General features: G+C 39.3%; 1 protein-coding gene across 7 annotated transcripts in view; it reads left to right on the forward strand.

The window, feature by feature from the left end:
* dph6 (diphthamine biosynthesis 6) overlaps positions 1-18,569 on the forward strand; it is an 88,557-nt gene that overhangs the window by 23,225 nt on the left and 46,763 nt on the right. For all 7 annotated transcript variants that reach the window (XM_088434029.1, XM_088434030.1, XM_088434033.1 and 4 more), the window contains 2 exons: positions 10,585-10,658; positions 11,513-11,631. In XM_088434029.1, the coding sequence (XP_088290155.1) occupies positions 10,585-10,658; positions 11,513-11,631 (193 nt within the window). The remainder of the gene's footprint in view (positions 1-10,584; positions 10,659-11,512; positions 11,632-18,569) is intronic.

Genomic DNA, 18,569 nt, shown 5'->3' on the forward strand with positions numbered 1-18,569 from the left:
TCATGAAACACACTGATTATCACTGTGTTGAATCAAAATGAAACTTTTAAACATTGCTATTTTGGTAAATTAAGTCAACATGTAGAGTAGTTGGCATATTTACTGAAGTTATGGACCAAACCAATGACCGTATCATAAAGAAAATATATGTAAGTGCATTTCCCGCACCATCTATTTGAAAAAAAATGTCCTATTTTTGAATAAATAGATGGAAATTGCGAACTGAAAGTAATCCTCAAAACTACAAATGTCTTTAGTTGGTATAACACGTGCTCATCTGAAAATAAAACTTTTCCAAATGTCCGTACTGATCGTATTTATTGCCGTCACACATTTTCGTAGATCAAGACGCCGCGAGTGGTAGAGGGAAGCTGCAGAACGGAATCTGTCGGGCAGGCGGAGGAATCTCTTAGTTGTATCGATTAGAGAGCTGAGGTGTTGCAAGACAAGTCCAACTGGTGTGAACGCTGGAGGAGGGCGGGGGCGGGTGTCAAAATCAAACATACAGCCCCCTCTCTGATTACCGGCGCGGTGCCGCATTAGACGTTCATCGGGGGGGCCGGCTCAACAGGAAAATGGATTTTTCTTAAAAGCGGCTTAATACATAAATCATGACCTCGGGGGTCACAGGCGGGGGTTTAGAAGATACGATCAATAACCGAGCTAATGTGAGCTTGTTTGCGGTTCGGGGGTACCACGGAATGCTGTTCTTGGAATGAGCTTAGAACCAAGCAAAACTTGTTTCATGTGAGGGTTGTGGTCCCTGTTACTTTTGTCAGGACAAGCTAGCGTTAGCTTCATCCTTGCTTTTGTCGAGACTCAAAGGCTTGTGACGAGATAATGGTGCATTTTTTGTGGGTTCCTGCGTGGAAGTAGCGAGATGAGGCTAGTGTGTCCCCACTAACACCAAATAAAGTGCCTGGCCTTGAGTCTTTCTAATTTGTTTGCATTTTTCTGCTTAATGGTATTTCTGCTTTGGCATTATTCGAAAAAATCCTTTGCTTTTAGCATTTAGCCTACAATCACTTTTGGTGTTATTTGCAAGTATGTTGGAATGCATTTGTAAGTTTGCCATTCAAAAACTTTTGAAGCTCCATGATTTACCTGTTTTCCAGGGGATCCAAAAATATCATGTCAAAATTTGGGATGCTCAATACCACGTTTCTCGGACCAATATGAGACCAATATGAGTATGCTACTCTGCAGTAGTCACTGATACTGATACCAAATACTCAGGCCACTAGTACTTTTGATACACAGAAGTTCCCCGAATAAACAGTGGAAGATATTTTTAAAGACCTATGCATTCCAATATATAATTTTCCTCAAAATTCCATGAAATTTTTGGTAATTTTCTTCTTTTTTTTCCAGTTTCTCATAAATCTACTCCAAGTGAGCGGCTGATACTAATACCAGTTAATATTGCGAGTACTGGTAACTTGAAATAATGGCAGGTATCAGCCCGGAATGAATACTTGGTTTTGGTACTCATCCACTCCTAGCCAAAAGTCTCAAGACTGTTCCCTAAATTACTTACACCAGGACATTCCAATTCTATGAGGCTCTTGATCAATGTGTGCGCAAGTGGCTCTGATTGAATTTTTACAGTTGCATGTATTTTTCACTCAGAGACAAATCTCTCATTCTCTAAAAGAATTTGTCCACAGGCAAATTTGAAACATGAAAGCAGAAACGAGTGCAGACATTCAGCAACACTCGTGGGGCTTGTTTTTAGTGACAAAAATTTGAACTCAACCAGTATTAACAGCCAGTCAGTCTGAGTATTTTACAACAGACAGCTGAGCAGTGTTTAGATCCAAAATTATGACTTCCTTTTATGTTTTATTTTGTGAGCCATTCCCTGCAAGAAATATTTGTGGCAGGCCCCATTACCTTTCCCAAGCTTAAGTCATAACCTACTGTTGGAAAAACACCACCTGCTGTCTGGAGAATAGGTTAGACCGGCATGTTTTCTTGCAGTGGCTCCCCGGGGGAGGGTGAAGGGTCCGCGATGGTCGGTTGGAGCGACGCACTGTCGACTCCGCAACAGACAGAGCGGGCCAATATGCCGAGATCCTGGAACCTGACCTCACCCAAAAAAACATTTACATTTGAGAGTGTGTGTGTGTTTATTGATCGGTGCGTGACATGTGTGTCTGCGCGCGTAGGTACATGAGTGCGCACGGACCCTCTGTGGAGCACCCGGCTGATACGGACCATGAAAAGCAACTGACATGGTTTACTTCGCCGTGGCATGAGAGACTTGTTTTGATTTGTCTTTGACACTTAAACCTCTGCGCTGGGATTAAGAGGTTTTTTTTTGCTTTATGTTGCACAGAAAACATTATCCATTTTTTGGTGACAACCAAAACTCCTGGAATGTTTGGAGGCCGTTACATCATTGCCTGCCTTTGCAAAAACGTTCCCAGTTGGTAATGTGAAAAACAAAGAGACGTTGTCCCACTTTATGCAGAAAATAACATTAACATATTGGTTTTCACGGCTTGAATTTCAAGTACTCATGGGCCTACGCTAGTTTGATAAACTACCTTCCGTCTCGTCTCCTGCCCAACATTTAGTTTTCCATCCATGTTGATCTGGAAAGCTTCCTTCGTCCTTGGACTTGCTGAAACTGGTTTTTGTGCTTGCTTTGGCCATGGCCTTCTCCCTCTTAGCCTCGCTTCTGGCAAGTTCCGTGTTTATGTATCCATCTATAGCCAAGAGGAACCTCGAGAAACATTAATCTCAACTTTTGTTATGATTTCCTACCTTCCCGTTATTCTACGTACACTTAGGCAGTGTATCTGAATCATTGGAAGTGAATTATGAGTGTCTAAAATAGAGTAAGTAGTAGTCTTTATTTGCCCAAAGGGGCAAATTCTTAATAAAGAGCTGTAAGTGGACAGAAGCAGCACACAAAACTATAGTTGAATTAACACCTGCGGTGCAGTGACAGTTATACCTTACGGAATAAACTATACATTATATGCATATGTGAGAATGAAACGCAAACAATAAGATGAGTCTGAAGAGACATTAAGCAATGATATTCATACTAGCACAACATATGTGCCTAGCAATAAAGCTAAGCTTATAAAAGATGCCCTATTAATGATAATCACAATACCCACTAATGGTGTTGATGAGACCATCCCCTTCAGCGCAAAATTATATTTTCACCTAATCACAAAAAAACACATCTTGTTATCAGTTTGATTTCCTTGCACCGCAAAACAAGGACCAACACGTGTCACACCACGAAGCCCGCCATGAGCTCAAAGCCATCTCTCAACAGCTGCTCAGGAAAGAAAGCCTCGCCAATTGACAAGAATGACTGGGAAAGATTTCCGGAGCTTTGCAAAGACAGCTGCTAAGCCTGCATGTCAAGTCATACACTATCACATTGTACCTACATTTCAGTGTTTAGTCACAGCTTCTGGATGGTTTAAAACCACACTTTCAGCTAAACGGAACAAGTTGGCATTGTGTATTTCAGGGAGGCACAGATAAATGCAACATGTTGAGGTTCAATGGACGTTAAGCTAACGCCTTTTGCCATGAAAGGTAAAAACCGAAGGCTTACCTATGAAAACGATCCCAGGTTAAATGTGTTCTGTTCCTCAGGCTTCCCCCAGTAACCTGAATTTGTACTTAAGTCAGTAACTTGATCTTACTTCCTTGTGCCGGATTACATATTTTTACTATGCAGCTCATACTCTGTAAACTGAATTATAAATGTCAATATCATTTTTGCTCCTTTGTTATTCAAAGACCCCATTGAGTAGGGATGACCATGTGAAGATGTATCCTTGGTCAGTTATTGGGTAAATATATATTTATCAAATTATTTTTCAGTACTTGTTAGATGCAGTGACTATACAGTATAACTGTAGTTAATTCAACAAGAGGGGGGGACCTATGACTCTCTTCAGACATTTTGGACCTTGAGGATCTGAGTTATGTGCAATGGAAGAAACAACATGCCCCATCTGTCTACCATAGTGGTTCTCAACCTATTTTCAAGGACACACCCTTGGATAAGCCTCAACAAAGTAAACTTTTTTGACCTAAGAATCATAACATCATCCTTTCATTTTCACTGTTGTGCAATTGTAGTGCAATCTCCTAAAATGTCCCCTTTAGACCAAAATAGCAGACATTTCCAAACTTTTCAGACTTTTTTGTGGGTCACGCAATGAACAATATGCTCTCCAAAAATTGAAACCGCCTTCTGGGTTTCCATTTTCAAAACATGATCGGGGTCACCTTCACAGAATGATGCTAAAGAGGTTGATTTTAAACACAATAAGCCAGCGCTAAGTTTCCTGTCAGTGTGGCATGTCTTGAGTTGTCAGGACAGCCAGCCACGCCCGGGGAATCTTCATCCGCATCGCATTAAACACAATCACTTGACCCAAGATGGCCCTGTCCCCCATGTACTACATACAACCCACTCTCCGTGTTCTCACCATGTTGTTACATTACGTGACTGTAGGGTGCCGAGCTGAGTAGTAGAGAATATTTCAAGCATCCAATCACTTATGTCCAGGAAGTGTTTGACAAGACGGGGGGTAAAGGATAGAGGTTAGCCACGGTGTCGATATGATGATGGCAATACGGCGTGTGATGGTGCCCCGATGCCCTTGAGCAAGCTGTCATTCAAAGCACTTTCATTAATTTTTCTACCTTGTCGCCTGACACTCCTCCTCCTTTCCCGCCGTCACACTGAAGCCCGCCATACGCGAGAGGCAATAACATAATGAAAAGTGTGCGTCAACAACTTTGGACTCGATAAAAAGCCTTTTTTTTAAATGATTTTGCATGGAAATGTCTGTCAAGGCAGCGCGTAATAGTCAAGATCCGCCAACTCGAGAAGCTCACCCTTGCCAGAATAGGCTGAAGGAGGCATTTTGGAAACCCAGCATTTCGCTAAATGGAGCTTTTGTATTGTTAAGCAGTATAATTAAGACGTCACTGTGACAGCCATTGGGAGCGAGCTAATGAGGGTTCTGATGTATTCAGCAGGAATATAGAATTTTGAATATTTCATGGTGTTCTAATTGTCTCGGTTGATGCTAATGGCTTCTATTCCTCCATATTGTAGGGTTTTGTCTGCGGCTAAGGTTGTGTTGGCAAAGTAATGCATTCCATTTCGCTACTAGTTACTGTGACTTGAAAGCCCAGATAACCATACAAAATATAGGAAATGAAAGCTAGCTGACAAAAAATAGAATTTCTCACCTGGCCACTACTGACACATAGACAAATGTTACATTCACCAAAACAATTGTTAAATAGTCAAGCATGGCATTTAACTTGGTTATTTACAATAAAAAGTTTCAAAACAAATTATGAATGCCTAAATATAAATCACAGGCCTACAATATATATATATATATATATATATATATATATATATATATATATATATATATATATATATATATATATATATATATATATATATAATATATATATATATATATCTCCAAAATCCTGTGTGGTACTGTTAAATGTATAATAGTTGACATTCCTCTCATCTATTGTTGCATCGAGAACAGTGACAATTAATGGACAACTAATCGATGTTTTAAATTGATAACCATTTTCATAGCAGATTAATTGTTTTGAGACCTTATTTTATCAGAATTTTTCAAATCCCTTGAATTTTAGTCTTTCGCCAGTAAATATATTATTTCTGTGGTACTCCATGAAATCGGACTTTTTTTTATTTGTATTGAATCAAAACATTTTTCTGACATTATGAATCAAATGAGGAAACACTTGAATTATGCTTCATTTATGTTATTTTACCATTGGTTTGAAATAATGTCCAGTATTTTGGATGGAAGTTAAAACTTGTTTTGTTTATTCCAATTCAACCATCATGCGACATGTTAATCAACTGTTACTAGCATAATCATTAGTATGCATCTCTAGTTGCATCATCAGCCGCCAATTAACAAACTCTACAGTTTCAGTCAAGGAAGGCGGGACTTCATCAGAAGTACGAAACGTAACAATGTAAACCAACTCGGGTTCATTTTAAAACACGGTACCTGCCTTACATTTTGGAGGTTTCCACAATATTATGTTTCAGTTTGGGTGAGTAGATTTCCGACATTTGTAAGAAAGAACTTTCAAATTGTATCATGATACTTTAAATGGCATCTTATGGAAAAATACAACTTTGAAGTCAACTAGCATCAAAACCGATCGCATATGATTTTGGGGATGCCGTTCTCCATGGGAATTATTTTGAACCAAGAATTGTGTGATCTTTTTTTTTGTTCTACCATTAGGTCAATGCATGTCTTACCTGAAGGCTGCGTGTCCGCGAATACAATTGAACAACTCGTTTATGTCCCGCTAAGATGAATGTATATATAATTACAAAGTATATCACGCACACTACCTTGCGATTGAGTTTAATGGCCGTGTCGTTTCTTTGTGAAGCATGCCTCCTGGCCTTAATCTTCCCCCGCAAGCTGACATCTTAATAACTCAGTCCTCTTCCATCCATTTCCATGGGAGACAGTCCTGATGCGGGGGTAAGGAGGAGTTTAATGAATTTGACAATTAGTAACGGGAGTTAATGACTGCATGAGGCTAAGTACCCTGATGGACATGGCTAGGGGACCAAGGGCTTCCATCGCTCAAGGCCATAGATCCTCATTAATAGCTTTTTTGTGCCTGATGGAGAGGACAGGGATAGTTAGGCCGGGTCTTTGTTTAGTAGTGGCCTCCGACGGGGCTGCTGCAGGGTTGTGCGGTCGCACAACGCAGGGCTTGAATTAGTCCTGCTTGGGGCTCGAGTTAATGCGGGGCCGCGGGTCCGGCATCAGGTGAATCCGCCTTTAATGAAGCGGGAAACGTGACATGGAATGGGACGTTTCTGCCAACAGTCACGTAGATGCAAGGTCAAATCCCACCAACAGCTTAGCCAGTTTTGATTATTTATGAGTCTACGTTGCCTCTTTTTCACTTATTTTGATTTCTTTAGATACGGTTTTTAGGGCCCCTTTAGACTCAGCGTGTATCATTGTTTTTCTGAAGAAGCAGCTTTTGGGGGCCTTGGTATACCTGAAAACTCACCCATTTTTGCACATGTACACATGTACATACACTTACACATATTTGGAAACACCCTCTTAATTCAGTGTTTTATTTAAGATTTAAAAAAAAAAAACCTGATTGTATCTTGATACTTCATTCAGTTGGATTATGAAGACTTATTGATGTAAATATTTGGTAAACAAAAAAATATTCATCTAAACTGAAAGATTTTTTTATTTAAATTAGGGGTGACAACCACTTTTGACACCACTTTTTTCAGACCAATACCAGTATAAGTACTGTATTTTCCGCACAATAAGGCGCACCTTCAATTAATTACATTTTTTTTTTAAAAATCCATACATAAGGCGCACCGGGTTGTAAGGTGCACCCTCAATTAATGACATATTTTAAAACTTCTTCAATCACAATATAGCAATTCTCAAAGTAATAACAATAATAACTCAAATAATAACTCTAAACTCTCAATAGCATAATAGCTCAATGTCAATATGAGCAACCTTGTTCAACTGTAAACACACAAAAGAAACAGGTAACGCTTACTTTATCACTTCATTCCCCATCTACCAATCCCAATCTCAATATTGATCCATATATAAGGCGCACCTGATTATAAGGCGCACATCAGCTTTTTTTAAAAAAAATTAAGGCTTTTAGGTGCGCCTTATCGTGCGAAAAATATGGTACTCCACTCTTGTTGTTACCGATGGCCAAATTAAGTACTAATCCCATTTAAAATTCTGTTACAGAAAATTTCTCCACAAAATCAACCACATAATTATTTATTTGCGTTTTGTTATCAAAAAAACTACTCCAAGAAAGCAGCTGATACAATTATCCATTGCCACTACCTATAACTTCAAATAAGGCCGGATATAGTCTTGACACCGATACTTAGTCTTGGTACTCGCCCATTTCTAATTCAGATTTTTGAAAGTAGACCCCCTTTTGACCACATAATAGCTTTGCATATCTTTTTTTTTTTTTCAATAAGATTCATCTTGTGATGACTTTGTATTCCATACAAGAATTTGAAGGTGATTTCAAACTTTTGACTGGATCTCTATATGTCAGAAAAGAAAGTGTAAAGTTAGGAAAATATGTACCTCGCTGAGTGTCTCCTAACAACACACAGGGAAACGTCTCAAGAAGCCTTGCCTAAAATGGAGCAGTAAGTTAGCAGCGCGCTAAAGCCTACGTACTTTTACAAACCACACCAGGGATTTTAAAGACCATACTACACCGTGGGGGTGAACGTTGCCACATGTCAACGAAGGTAGCAGCTCTTTTGATTTCAAGTTTAGTTCAAGGTTGCAGTTTTTCATAGTATGTTCTTAATCAATCATAATCGCAATATTTATGAATAGTTAATGTGGTCCACTACATCATGAGTGATGAAAGTAAAAACATGTTTATTCTCAGTAAAAACAAACAAAAAGAAATACAAAAAACAAAAACCCTGACCTTCTATCTCAGTTAGATAAGACCTTTACCTGATTCCAGATCAGAAGCAGTTATGTAAGACAAATAGTCAATTCTAAAACATTTCTCATGTTATTTTTAATTATTGAGGTACTCCTGTGTAAACGTCTCTTCTTAAATAGAATAATTTACGATGGAGTATTATCAACTTGTCTTCTGGTTATCGCTGTGGTTTAGATGTAAAACACCCAAAATAAATCCATTTGCTAAGCTGCTTCCCTGTTCCAAAGGTTCTTCTTTAAAACAGTAAAGATGTGCCATTCATGTGGCTTGTTGTCATTGGCTTGCCACGGCAACTTGGCCTACCAACTTTGAGGTTGCGTAATATTGATTCAGGCCAAGTCCCGACCTCAAGGTCCCAAATCCCTTCAGCTTCAAAGCCAACCAAATGATCCTTTTTTTTTTCCCCCCTTCACAAACCACTGCCGTTGATTCACTCGATACACCCAACCGATCTCTTATACTCGTCTTTATGTCCTTCCTCATCCCAATCTGTGCCTCCTAATTGGCCTCTTTAGGAAGTGACAGTTGCATTTAGGTAAAGGGTTATCATTGCATTAGACAAGAGCGCCGGCCCTGAGGCTTACCTCGAATTACACGACCGTGCCTGCAGCCCCCTTAGCTGCTATGCCGGGCCTGAAACGCTATCAGTCCGACTTAATTACTGTCACCGGCCAATGGAATTGACTGTAATGTTTTTCCACAATGGAGGGATGTTGAAACATACTGAATCTTGATGCCTGGAGACGTTTCATCCCGAGGTCACGCAGTTAGATGTGTTTTTCTGTGCGATCCCCTTTTTACCTTTTCACTCCGCTGTATTTTGAACCAAAACACACACGCGCACACCACAGTGCATCTTTTATCTGATTAGCATTTAGCAGGCATGCCTACTTGGAGTTGTTTGTGTGTGTTTGTGCGCAGCATAGCGTCAGGCCCCAGGCAGGGCATGGATTTCATTTAGGAAAGTATCAAAGGTTTACACGCTGCTCGCTTTAATCAGCATGTTTATCAGGCAGAGAAAAATTGCAGGAAGCAAGCGCGGGCGGGTGGGAGGCGGAGGAGGAGGACGGCCGCGAGGGTTATCTTAAGGACCAGTAGCCAGGGAAATTGATAATGTCTACAAGGTAATTTACTGGAGACCGCTCCATCCGCTGCGCTCCCACCACCGGCCTGGCATTCTAATTACAGCCTGTGTAATGTTCTAATGAATCTGCAGGTGTGTGTCAGTGGGGGAGGATGCACTGAGGTAGGGAATGCGTGCGTGCACACGCACCACTGCACCTTGCTCGTGTGGTTGTTTGCGTGCTTTCGGTTTTGAACTTGAGCCTGTTCTTCCCTGGAGTCATACAGTACATGGATGACAATGAAAACCAATTAGAATGGCCATCAGCGATATCGGATTAAAAACGCCACGGCCAAAAAATGGCCGGTTGTAGCTATGGGTAGTGAAAACTGAAGAAAATTGGAAGTCTTGTGGTTCTGGTAGCTGACTTTGCCCCCTTTAAAATGGCACCGGTCAAGCACTGTAGCTTCCTGCTGATTGGCGAACTTGTGAAAATGAGACCTTAAAAAAGTTTTACACTCTTTATTGGTCTTTATTGATCAGTAGCCTCTGCTCATCTTGATTCTTGAGACAAGGGGAAACATTCTTTTTGAGAGGAGACTGGTGCGACACTAAAACGGAGCGCTAAGGCGGACTAACGCATCATACACACGTGGGCTCCTAGCTAAACATATAAATAAATCTCCAGGGACTATGGGCTGAACCACAGTGACTTTGATATGAGCAGAATGTAAACATCCTGACAGTGAATGGAAAGACTTGCCATGAGTGCGTGTGCATGTCACCGTGTGTTTGTGTGCGGCTGGGGTCAGATTAGAAACACCATTGTAGGTTGAGCAAACAGTATTTAACCCCCGCGGGATGCAAACGTCATTGCCTTTGGTGAGTGTATCGCACATATTGTAGAAACTAGAGGGGGGGAAAGCTTTGTATTTGAGGGTCCTTCATTCTCTCCACAGGAAAAGGAAGGTGTGGAAGCAGTGTCTGCAGGAGCCATTCTCTCTGATTACCAGAGGGTACGTGTTGAAAATGTGTAAGTCTCACAGCACACGTACACACTTGGGGGTTCAACACAACTCTTTTTACTTTAATTAGACTTCATTCTTGTTTTACGATCTAAAGGTTGCATTTTTGGAGCATCTGTGTATTCAAAACTCATCCGGATGATTTTGTTGTGCTTGCGAAAAAAGAACAAATATATTCTTAGCTAGCCCACGACTCTCATGTCTTCTCACACACTGGAAGAAGCAGGCTGCGTTTATGGATATGTTGGGTCCACAAATGTACTTTGGGTATGAAATAAATTTTAGGACAAGTTCTGGAACTTTACTGGCATACTTCATATCCCCTGGCTGGACTGTTTTTTTTTTTTTTTTTTTTTTTTTTGGCTGACGATAAAAATTGATATTATTTTGTATTATACTCTTTTTTTTTTGGACAGTAAGATTTTTTTTTGATTGTTTTTTTTTTCATTTTTGGGTTTAGATTTTTTTTTTAATTTTAGATTTTATATCATAAAAGTATGATTACATTAATTTGATATCACACATTAACTAGGAACAGTCATATTTAGTTTACTAGATTGACTTTGATTATTTTATTAATGTTTGTTCTGTGTTTTGTCAGGAATAAAATAACCACACGAAAAATGTTGAAAAATAACAATTATATAGACAGCTTTTGTGTGTTTTTCTGTCACAAAATTATTTATTCTTTTTTTTTTCTGCACATCAACTCAAAATCCTAAATTTGCGACACTTTTCAGTAAAATCTTTGCTTTAACGCTCAACTGTGCAAGTTTAGAGGCGTCCCAACTTCAGATAGCACTGTAATCTCGCCCTCCCCCGCACACCTTCTCACTTTCAGTTGTCCTCCCCCCCCTTCCAGGTGTTTGCGTCTTGGTTTGCAGCCTCTGGCCTACCTGTGGCAGCGAGACCAGGAGTTGCTTCTCTCAGAGATGATATCATCTGACGTCCACGCTATCCTCATCAAAGTTGCAGCCTTTGGTGAGATGCCCACCCCCCCTTCTATGCACCCCAATCCCTCAGTTCGCGGTCAGCCATTTTACCCTCTGCCAATGGTTTGTTAAGTAGTCACAGATATGGAAAAATTACGATAGGTGACTGATAGGACAAGGAGAGAAAAAAAAACGTGTGAAAAGCAGAATAATGGCCCTAATCGCGAATCTGAGGCTTAGCGCGGGTTGTCGAGACGTGTGCCAGAGGCAAAGGTATTGAAGCCGAGAACAATACGAGGAGATAAGGAGCGCAGAGGGAGGAGGACGTGTACGCTATTGTGTGCGGCTGGCTGGCAGCTGAGAAGTAATCGCAGGTGATCTCTTCCCGTTCACATTTAGCCCATCAATAAACGGCACGCGTTCCTGGTTGAGCTAGAGCAACAACGCTTTTTCATAGTTTCCTGATAAAAATGGGCGAGAGCTCATTTGCGTCTCTCACCGGCTTCCAAGTTGAGGGAAATGCGCTGTAATTTGTGCACGACCCGCCTGTTGGAGCCTGAGGGCAGAAGATGACTGACTAAAAAGACGATGTTAAGGAAAAGTTTAAAAAAAAATAAGTTAAACTTTTCTGAAGTCTTCAAATTTTCATTTTTACCATCGTGATGGTGCTGGAGACTCCTAAGGGTTCTTGCTGAGAAATGATAATTATTCCATATTTGATTACAAATCATTGCAGTTGTTAAAAAATAAGGCAGGGGGATTCTGACAAATAATAGTTTTTTTGGCCATTTTGTGATTACAATTTAACGTGATTTTTTTTAAGGTCCTCTTGCCATGTGTTTTTCTTTTTTACACCAAAAACTATCCCTTTTAGACTTGAAGTCTTTAAGCCTTAACTAGATTCACCAGCCTTTACTCCACCCCCTTTCTGTTTGCAACCAATCACAGCTCAGCTTTTGAACATCACATGACCAAATTCAAAAAACAAATGAACCATAATTAGTTGTTACCTGAGAACTCAGCAACTATGATGTCATTTTTAGGCGACGAAAAAGTCTCAAAATGGCTGCCACTTAAAGTGTATAAAAATGAATGTTTTTTGCTGCTAAATTCATATTTTAAAAACACATTACTCATAATACATTCTTACCTTGAATGATTGAGCAACATACAACATATTATTGTAAAGAAAATTTTTGGCATGACTTGCACTTTAGCCCTCCTTTTAGGCAAGGTTGTCAAGAACATCAATTGAATTCCTGCATACAGGGGGGGTGAATGCTTCTCCGAATGTTATAATGTATTTAGAGAAAAAAAAATATCAAACAGAACTTGTAGGTCTGCAATCATTTTTCAGTAGCTGTACACGTCACATGAAACAAAAAAAATCTAAAGAGTTAGTCACCGTGTAACTGCATCTCTCCACCGTAAACAAAACTTTATCCCAAAGCAAACCCTCCACATTTTTGTGTGGATTATAATCGGAAAAAAAGGTCAACTCAGGTGTCTTTTTTTTAGAGCGCGCAGCAGGGCTTCTCACCTTTTTGACGATTGTGTGTGCGTGTGTTTTGGCTACAGGTTAAAAAAAAAAAAAGTGGAGAGATCTTATCGAATCTTCCCTGACTCCTCACTTGTCCCGCGGCGCTAGTAATTAGAAAGGAGACTATTGAATAAGAGCCTTCAGGCGGTCTTCTTCTAATTGCAGCTTTTGGTGGGAGCAGGTCTGGGCAGTGAGTTTTTAAGGGAGATTGTGTGACAACAACAACCTACCTGGTGGCCACTGTGTGTGTATATGGATTTTGTCTGTATCTGCGTGATTGTTAAAAGACAGCAATTTGAGGAGATTTACCGTATGAAATAAAAAAAAAAAAAAATGGAGGTCAAAGTTTAAGTCTCCCTATGAAATGACAGCTGAAATAGCTTATGATTTTCTGTCAAAATAATAAGACCCGTTCCTGTGCTTTCCTGCCAAGTCAATAAAGATTAATATTCTTGCGTTTGCTGCTCGGGAAGATAGGTGCAAATTAAAAGTGAATGGATAAAGAAAAGTATCTTTTTTTTCTTAAGGGGGAGGATATTGCTTGATGACAAATCCCCGTTGTGAAAAGACAGCTGTCCAAATGTGGGATAATCCCCTACGTGAATTCTCCCAAAGTTTGAAATCTGTGCTGATGGCAGCTTAATTCCATGTAACAGGAGAAAAGTACCGGCAGAAGAAAATATCATCTTTGCTATGGACTGTATATACGTATGAGGACGAAATTGTCGGCACCCATCTGTTAAAAAACAAACATGAATGAACGAACCTAAATTGATTGATTTTGGCCCTTAATACTGGCCAAAAAGCCGATATTTGCTGATATTTGATTTTAACTTTTTTTTTTTTAACAGCATTTGTATACAAGAAGCATTAGTTTTAATTTAATAATATTTATTTAACAATACAACTATTATTATTCACAGGGAATACGAACCAGGTTTATAGTGAAAATCCTTATGAAATTGACACCTATTCAAATCCATTTTGTGGAAACAAATGCTTATTATTCATTATAATTTTTAAAGTAAATCAGCCAATCAATATGTTTTTTTTTTTCCCTAAAAAAATGGCATTAGGCTAAAAAAAAAAATCCATATCAGTCAGTTACTAATAAAAGCACTGATATAACTAATGTAAATAAAGCAAAAACAGAATTTAAAAGGAAAAAAAAATTGTATAAAAATGAAGCAAGGGCAAGAAAAAAACTCCATTGCTACTGATTTCATTTTGGACTTTATTCTTCAAAAATTCTTGGAGTCCATTACTAAATAATTAATGACCGGATATCTTACTGATTTGTTTTATGTAATTAATTATTCTTGTTTGAACAAATATGATTGTTGGCAACGGGCGGCAACAGCATTCATATATCAGTATTACATGTGAAACAGCAATTTTCAACACTAGTCAATAATTAGTTAAAAAAAAAATTCCCACACATATGGACTGGTAATCGTATTGATGCTTGAAAAGATATGACATTTACCAAAACAGAATTTAGGAGATTTCAGAATCCAGGATTGAATCCAGCGCTTTGAAGAGTCCTTTCCAAAAACACTATAAATCCATCACTCTTATTTTGAGATTAAAAAAATAGTTCAGCCATACCTGTACATTTTATAAACATTAATGTTATTCTGTTAAACCAATTCTTGCTCCGTCTGAGCATATGCAACAAAAGACAACAAATAGTAAAGCATTTTCACATTTGTCGTATATGTAATTTTGGAAGAGCGATTCATATTCGCATTGCTGTCTGTGGCAAAGAGATGAAGGAAAAATCTCAACCTCAAAATGACAGAAAACCTATTATGTGCTTGTCTTCTGTGGTATGCACAAAGATAATTGTCTATTCTGAAAGTCACGATCAAATATTCATGTAATTAGTTAATCGATTGACTCAAGTCGGTGAGGAAAGGTGCCACAGGTCCCTCTGTAAATTGGGCTTCTTCTCAAAGGATAATTGGCATGTGCAAAATCAAAGCAGCCCGCCATTTTTCTTCTTTGTTTAAAATTTTTATGAGCCCACGATCTTCTACCTTTCGCGTAGGTAGCCTTTGAGCTACACTGTACATTCTTTCATAACACTTCAGTACAATTACTGTCGTAAGACTTCTTTTCAAGCGAAATGGTGTTAAAATATTCTCTGAAATTGACTCAATATGTTTTATATCCCTACTTTATTTGGACTGACGTTTCTTCCCGGCACAATTTCCTCTTCCCTTAATCCCATTCAAACGCTGAATAAAGATAAAGAGCCTGACAATTTTTCCACGCAACTTTTATCTTATCATCGTTTGTCTTAACGGCTTTTTCTTCCCCACTACTTTAGGTTTTCCAATTCATAAAAAGACGCGATAGCAAATAGCTATTGTTTTTGAGTGTTGTTTTAAGAGTGCTTACCGACAAGGGAGGGAAGACGCTTATTCCGTCTATTTAGTGGGCAATGGTGCCACACGTCACAAATCTAATTTGCTGAGTGAAGGCGGGGATTAAAGCCGAGCTGTCACCAGATTGCGAGGAAAAACCCCGCGGATATATGTGATAGCGCTTTCACGGCTACGCTCGGTTCGGCTAAGACGCTATCTGTAATCTTCAGGCTTTTAATTCAACGCGCAAAAGGGAATTTAGAAGGAAGTTGGAGCTAACAACGCAACTTCACACAGCGAAAGCTTTTCATGGCGGACAAAAGCCAACAAAACTAAAAATCAATCTTGTCAAACTTCTAATTAGTTATTCTCACCTTTTGTTGTCTGAAATGGATTCCTGCTTATGATGGTTTTTTTTTTTTTTTTTTTGGGGGGGGGGGGGGGGGGGGGGGGGGGGCATCCATCCATCTTCCAGAGCTGCTTATTCTCACAAGGGTCTTTGAGCAGTAGGCGGGGAACACCTTCAACTGGTTGCCAGCCAATTGCAGGGCACAGAGGCGAACAACCATTCACAGAGCCAATCACATTTAAGGACAATTCAGTATGTCAAATACACCTGCCATGCATGTTTTTTGGAGTGTAGGAGAAGAGGAGGAGTGCCAGGAGAGAACTCACGCAGGCTCGGGGAGAACATGCAAACTCCTCACAGGAAGTGTGAGGCAGACGTGCTAACCACTAAGCTAACAACATCGTTATTATAAAAAATGCTAAACACCACATTTTGCCCTGACTGTCCACTTGCAGCAGGGCCATGTTTGAAAGTGGTTAGCAAGATTATCTGCATTTTCTAAGCAAACAACAATAAAATGAACCCATTTTAACATAAACTTAACATTCATAGCTTGTGCAAAAAATACTTATTTATAGCTTGTGAATAACGTGTTTTAATTCCACAATGAAGTAGTTTGTATCTGTTGTAAACATGTCTTTATACATTCTGCATTCATCCACTTACACAAAACCTCAGTTTCACGATTTTGCTCATTTTTAAAATGACGGATTAATCAAATTAATTGAATGTATTGCCATGCCCTACTTCCAGTGCAGTCCCTAAGGTTTTCTTCTACTGTATTTATATCAAGCAGTCACTGTATCGTGCTCTATCGATAATTTTGCACAAATAATATTCTAATAAGTAACTCCCACCCCAACACCGGATTCTTTAGTTTTAAAGTTCTTCGGTAGCAGATTCATGCCATCTTTGTTCAGTTTCAGTCCGGTATCATTTAACGATTTTGTTTAGGTCGCTAGTATTGCTTTCATGAAATATAAAACTATTTAATATATAATAAAGCTACGTTCAATGGCCAAAGGTTTGCAGCTCCCTCTAAAGGAAAATTTTGGGTGTCAATAATGGGATGCAGGCAAAACGTGTTGACATTCATGCTAATTTTCAAACTGTCCGTCTTAAAGCCATCGGCCTGTGAAATGGTGTCCTTGCGGATCGTTAATAATTTAAGAGCCGAAAAGTTAATGAAAATATCAAAAGGAGAGAAGAAAGAAGCATCCCCTTTGCAATTTGGAGCCTATTATGAAGATTTTGTTAAAAGACATGACTAATTATAGAGGATATTTAAAAGGATTGAATTTTAATGCGTCCCGCCTTATTACCTTTGCGGCGGGGTTAAGATGAGAGGATGTTGAGATTAGAAATTCTCACTCTAATTAAGAGCACGGGTCCCCCAGGAGGAGAATAAGGGTTTGCTCATTCTACACTCGCACCCCTCCTCTATGTGTTGGAGCATCGTGAGGTACAACCGGGATTAAGATGAACCCCAAATCCCACCTTCACGTCTCCCACCCATGGCTCCCCACGGGTGGCCTCGCGCCGACTGACACTTTAACCTTTGAGCTTGTCAGGCCACCAGGGAAAAGATATTCTCACATTACGATTAACTTTGCTCCTTTAATTAGACGCGCTGACGTGCCGGAGAGCAGCGCCGCATTAGGCCCCCCGCGGTAGGGTGAAGGGTTTTACGGCCATCTTGGCAATCATTAGGGGTGCGCCATACCTCTCGGGATGAGTCAGTCACTCGTTAAAGATCGCGTCAATCAATTAAGACACGTTATTAGTAGTGGCGGGACGTAATATTGCTATTGTGAATGATGGAGTCAGTGTCTTTGGAGTTGATTGAGGAACCGCGTGTGCGACTATAGCCAGGCATCATCAAATGAGATTAGAAGATCTATGGGGACCTTCACGTTAGCACAACATCAAGTAAGGAGGTGATACAGAAGAGTGTAATATCTACCTGGGCCGAGAGGAGCCTCAGCAAATCTGTGAGCTAGCTCGTAGCTAATGCCTCTCAGAGCGGCGTGGATGTATTGGCTTTAGAAAGATGCAAAATGAAGTCATATTTCAGTTACGGTACTTAGGTCATGGTTTTAGTTCACTCAGCTTCTGGGAGTGGATTGAAGTTTGATTTTTCACGTTTGTGAAGCCTCATTTTATGTACTCGGATTTTTTTTTTTTTTTTTTTTAATCGTTTCAATTTGGCAGGTGTCTTTAAAAATATTCTTTACAATGGATAATGGTGGTTTTCAAATGCAAAAGATTCTTATTGTCACTTCAAAGACTTGCAAATCAATCGAAAGCCATGCTTCTCAATTATATTTTGCCAAGCCCCCTCGAGAAAAGAGAAAACATTTCACACACACCCCCCCGCCCGACTCGACGCGCTGACCATAAGATTATTATCTGTAAAAATTGAAGTATACCTAAACCTGTATCCTTTATAACATTAACAAAATAAAAACTTTCAACACACTGCTAAATTATTTTTTTACATAATTTATATGGGTTACAACTTAGTCTAAAACTGAAAAAAAAAACAAGTGCATCAAAGTGCCTTGTTTTATTTTTTTTTTGCTAAATTATTTTTTTACATAATTTATATGGGTTACAACTTAGTCTAAAACTGAAAAAAAAACAAGTGCTGCTAAATTACTGCTAAATTATTTTTTTACATAATTTATATGGGTTACAACTTAGTCTAAAACTGAAAAAAAAAGTGCATC

Source organism: Hippichthys cyanospilos, chromosome 14, assembly GCF_059441005.1.
Source record: "Hippichthys cyanospilos isolate Australia breed blue-spotted pipefish chromosome 14, RoL_Hcya_1.0, whole genome shotgun sequence".
NCBI lineage: Eukaryota > Metazoa > Chordata > Actinopteri > Syngnathiformes > Syngnathidae > Hippichthys > Hippichthys cyanospilos.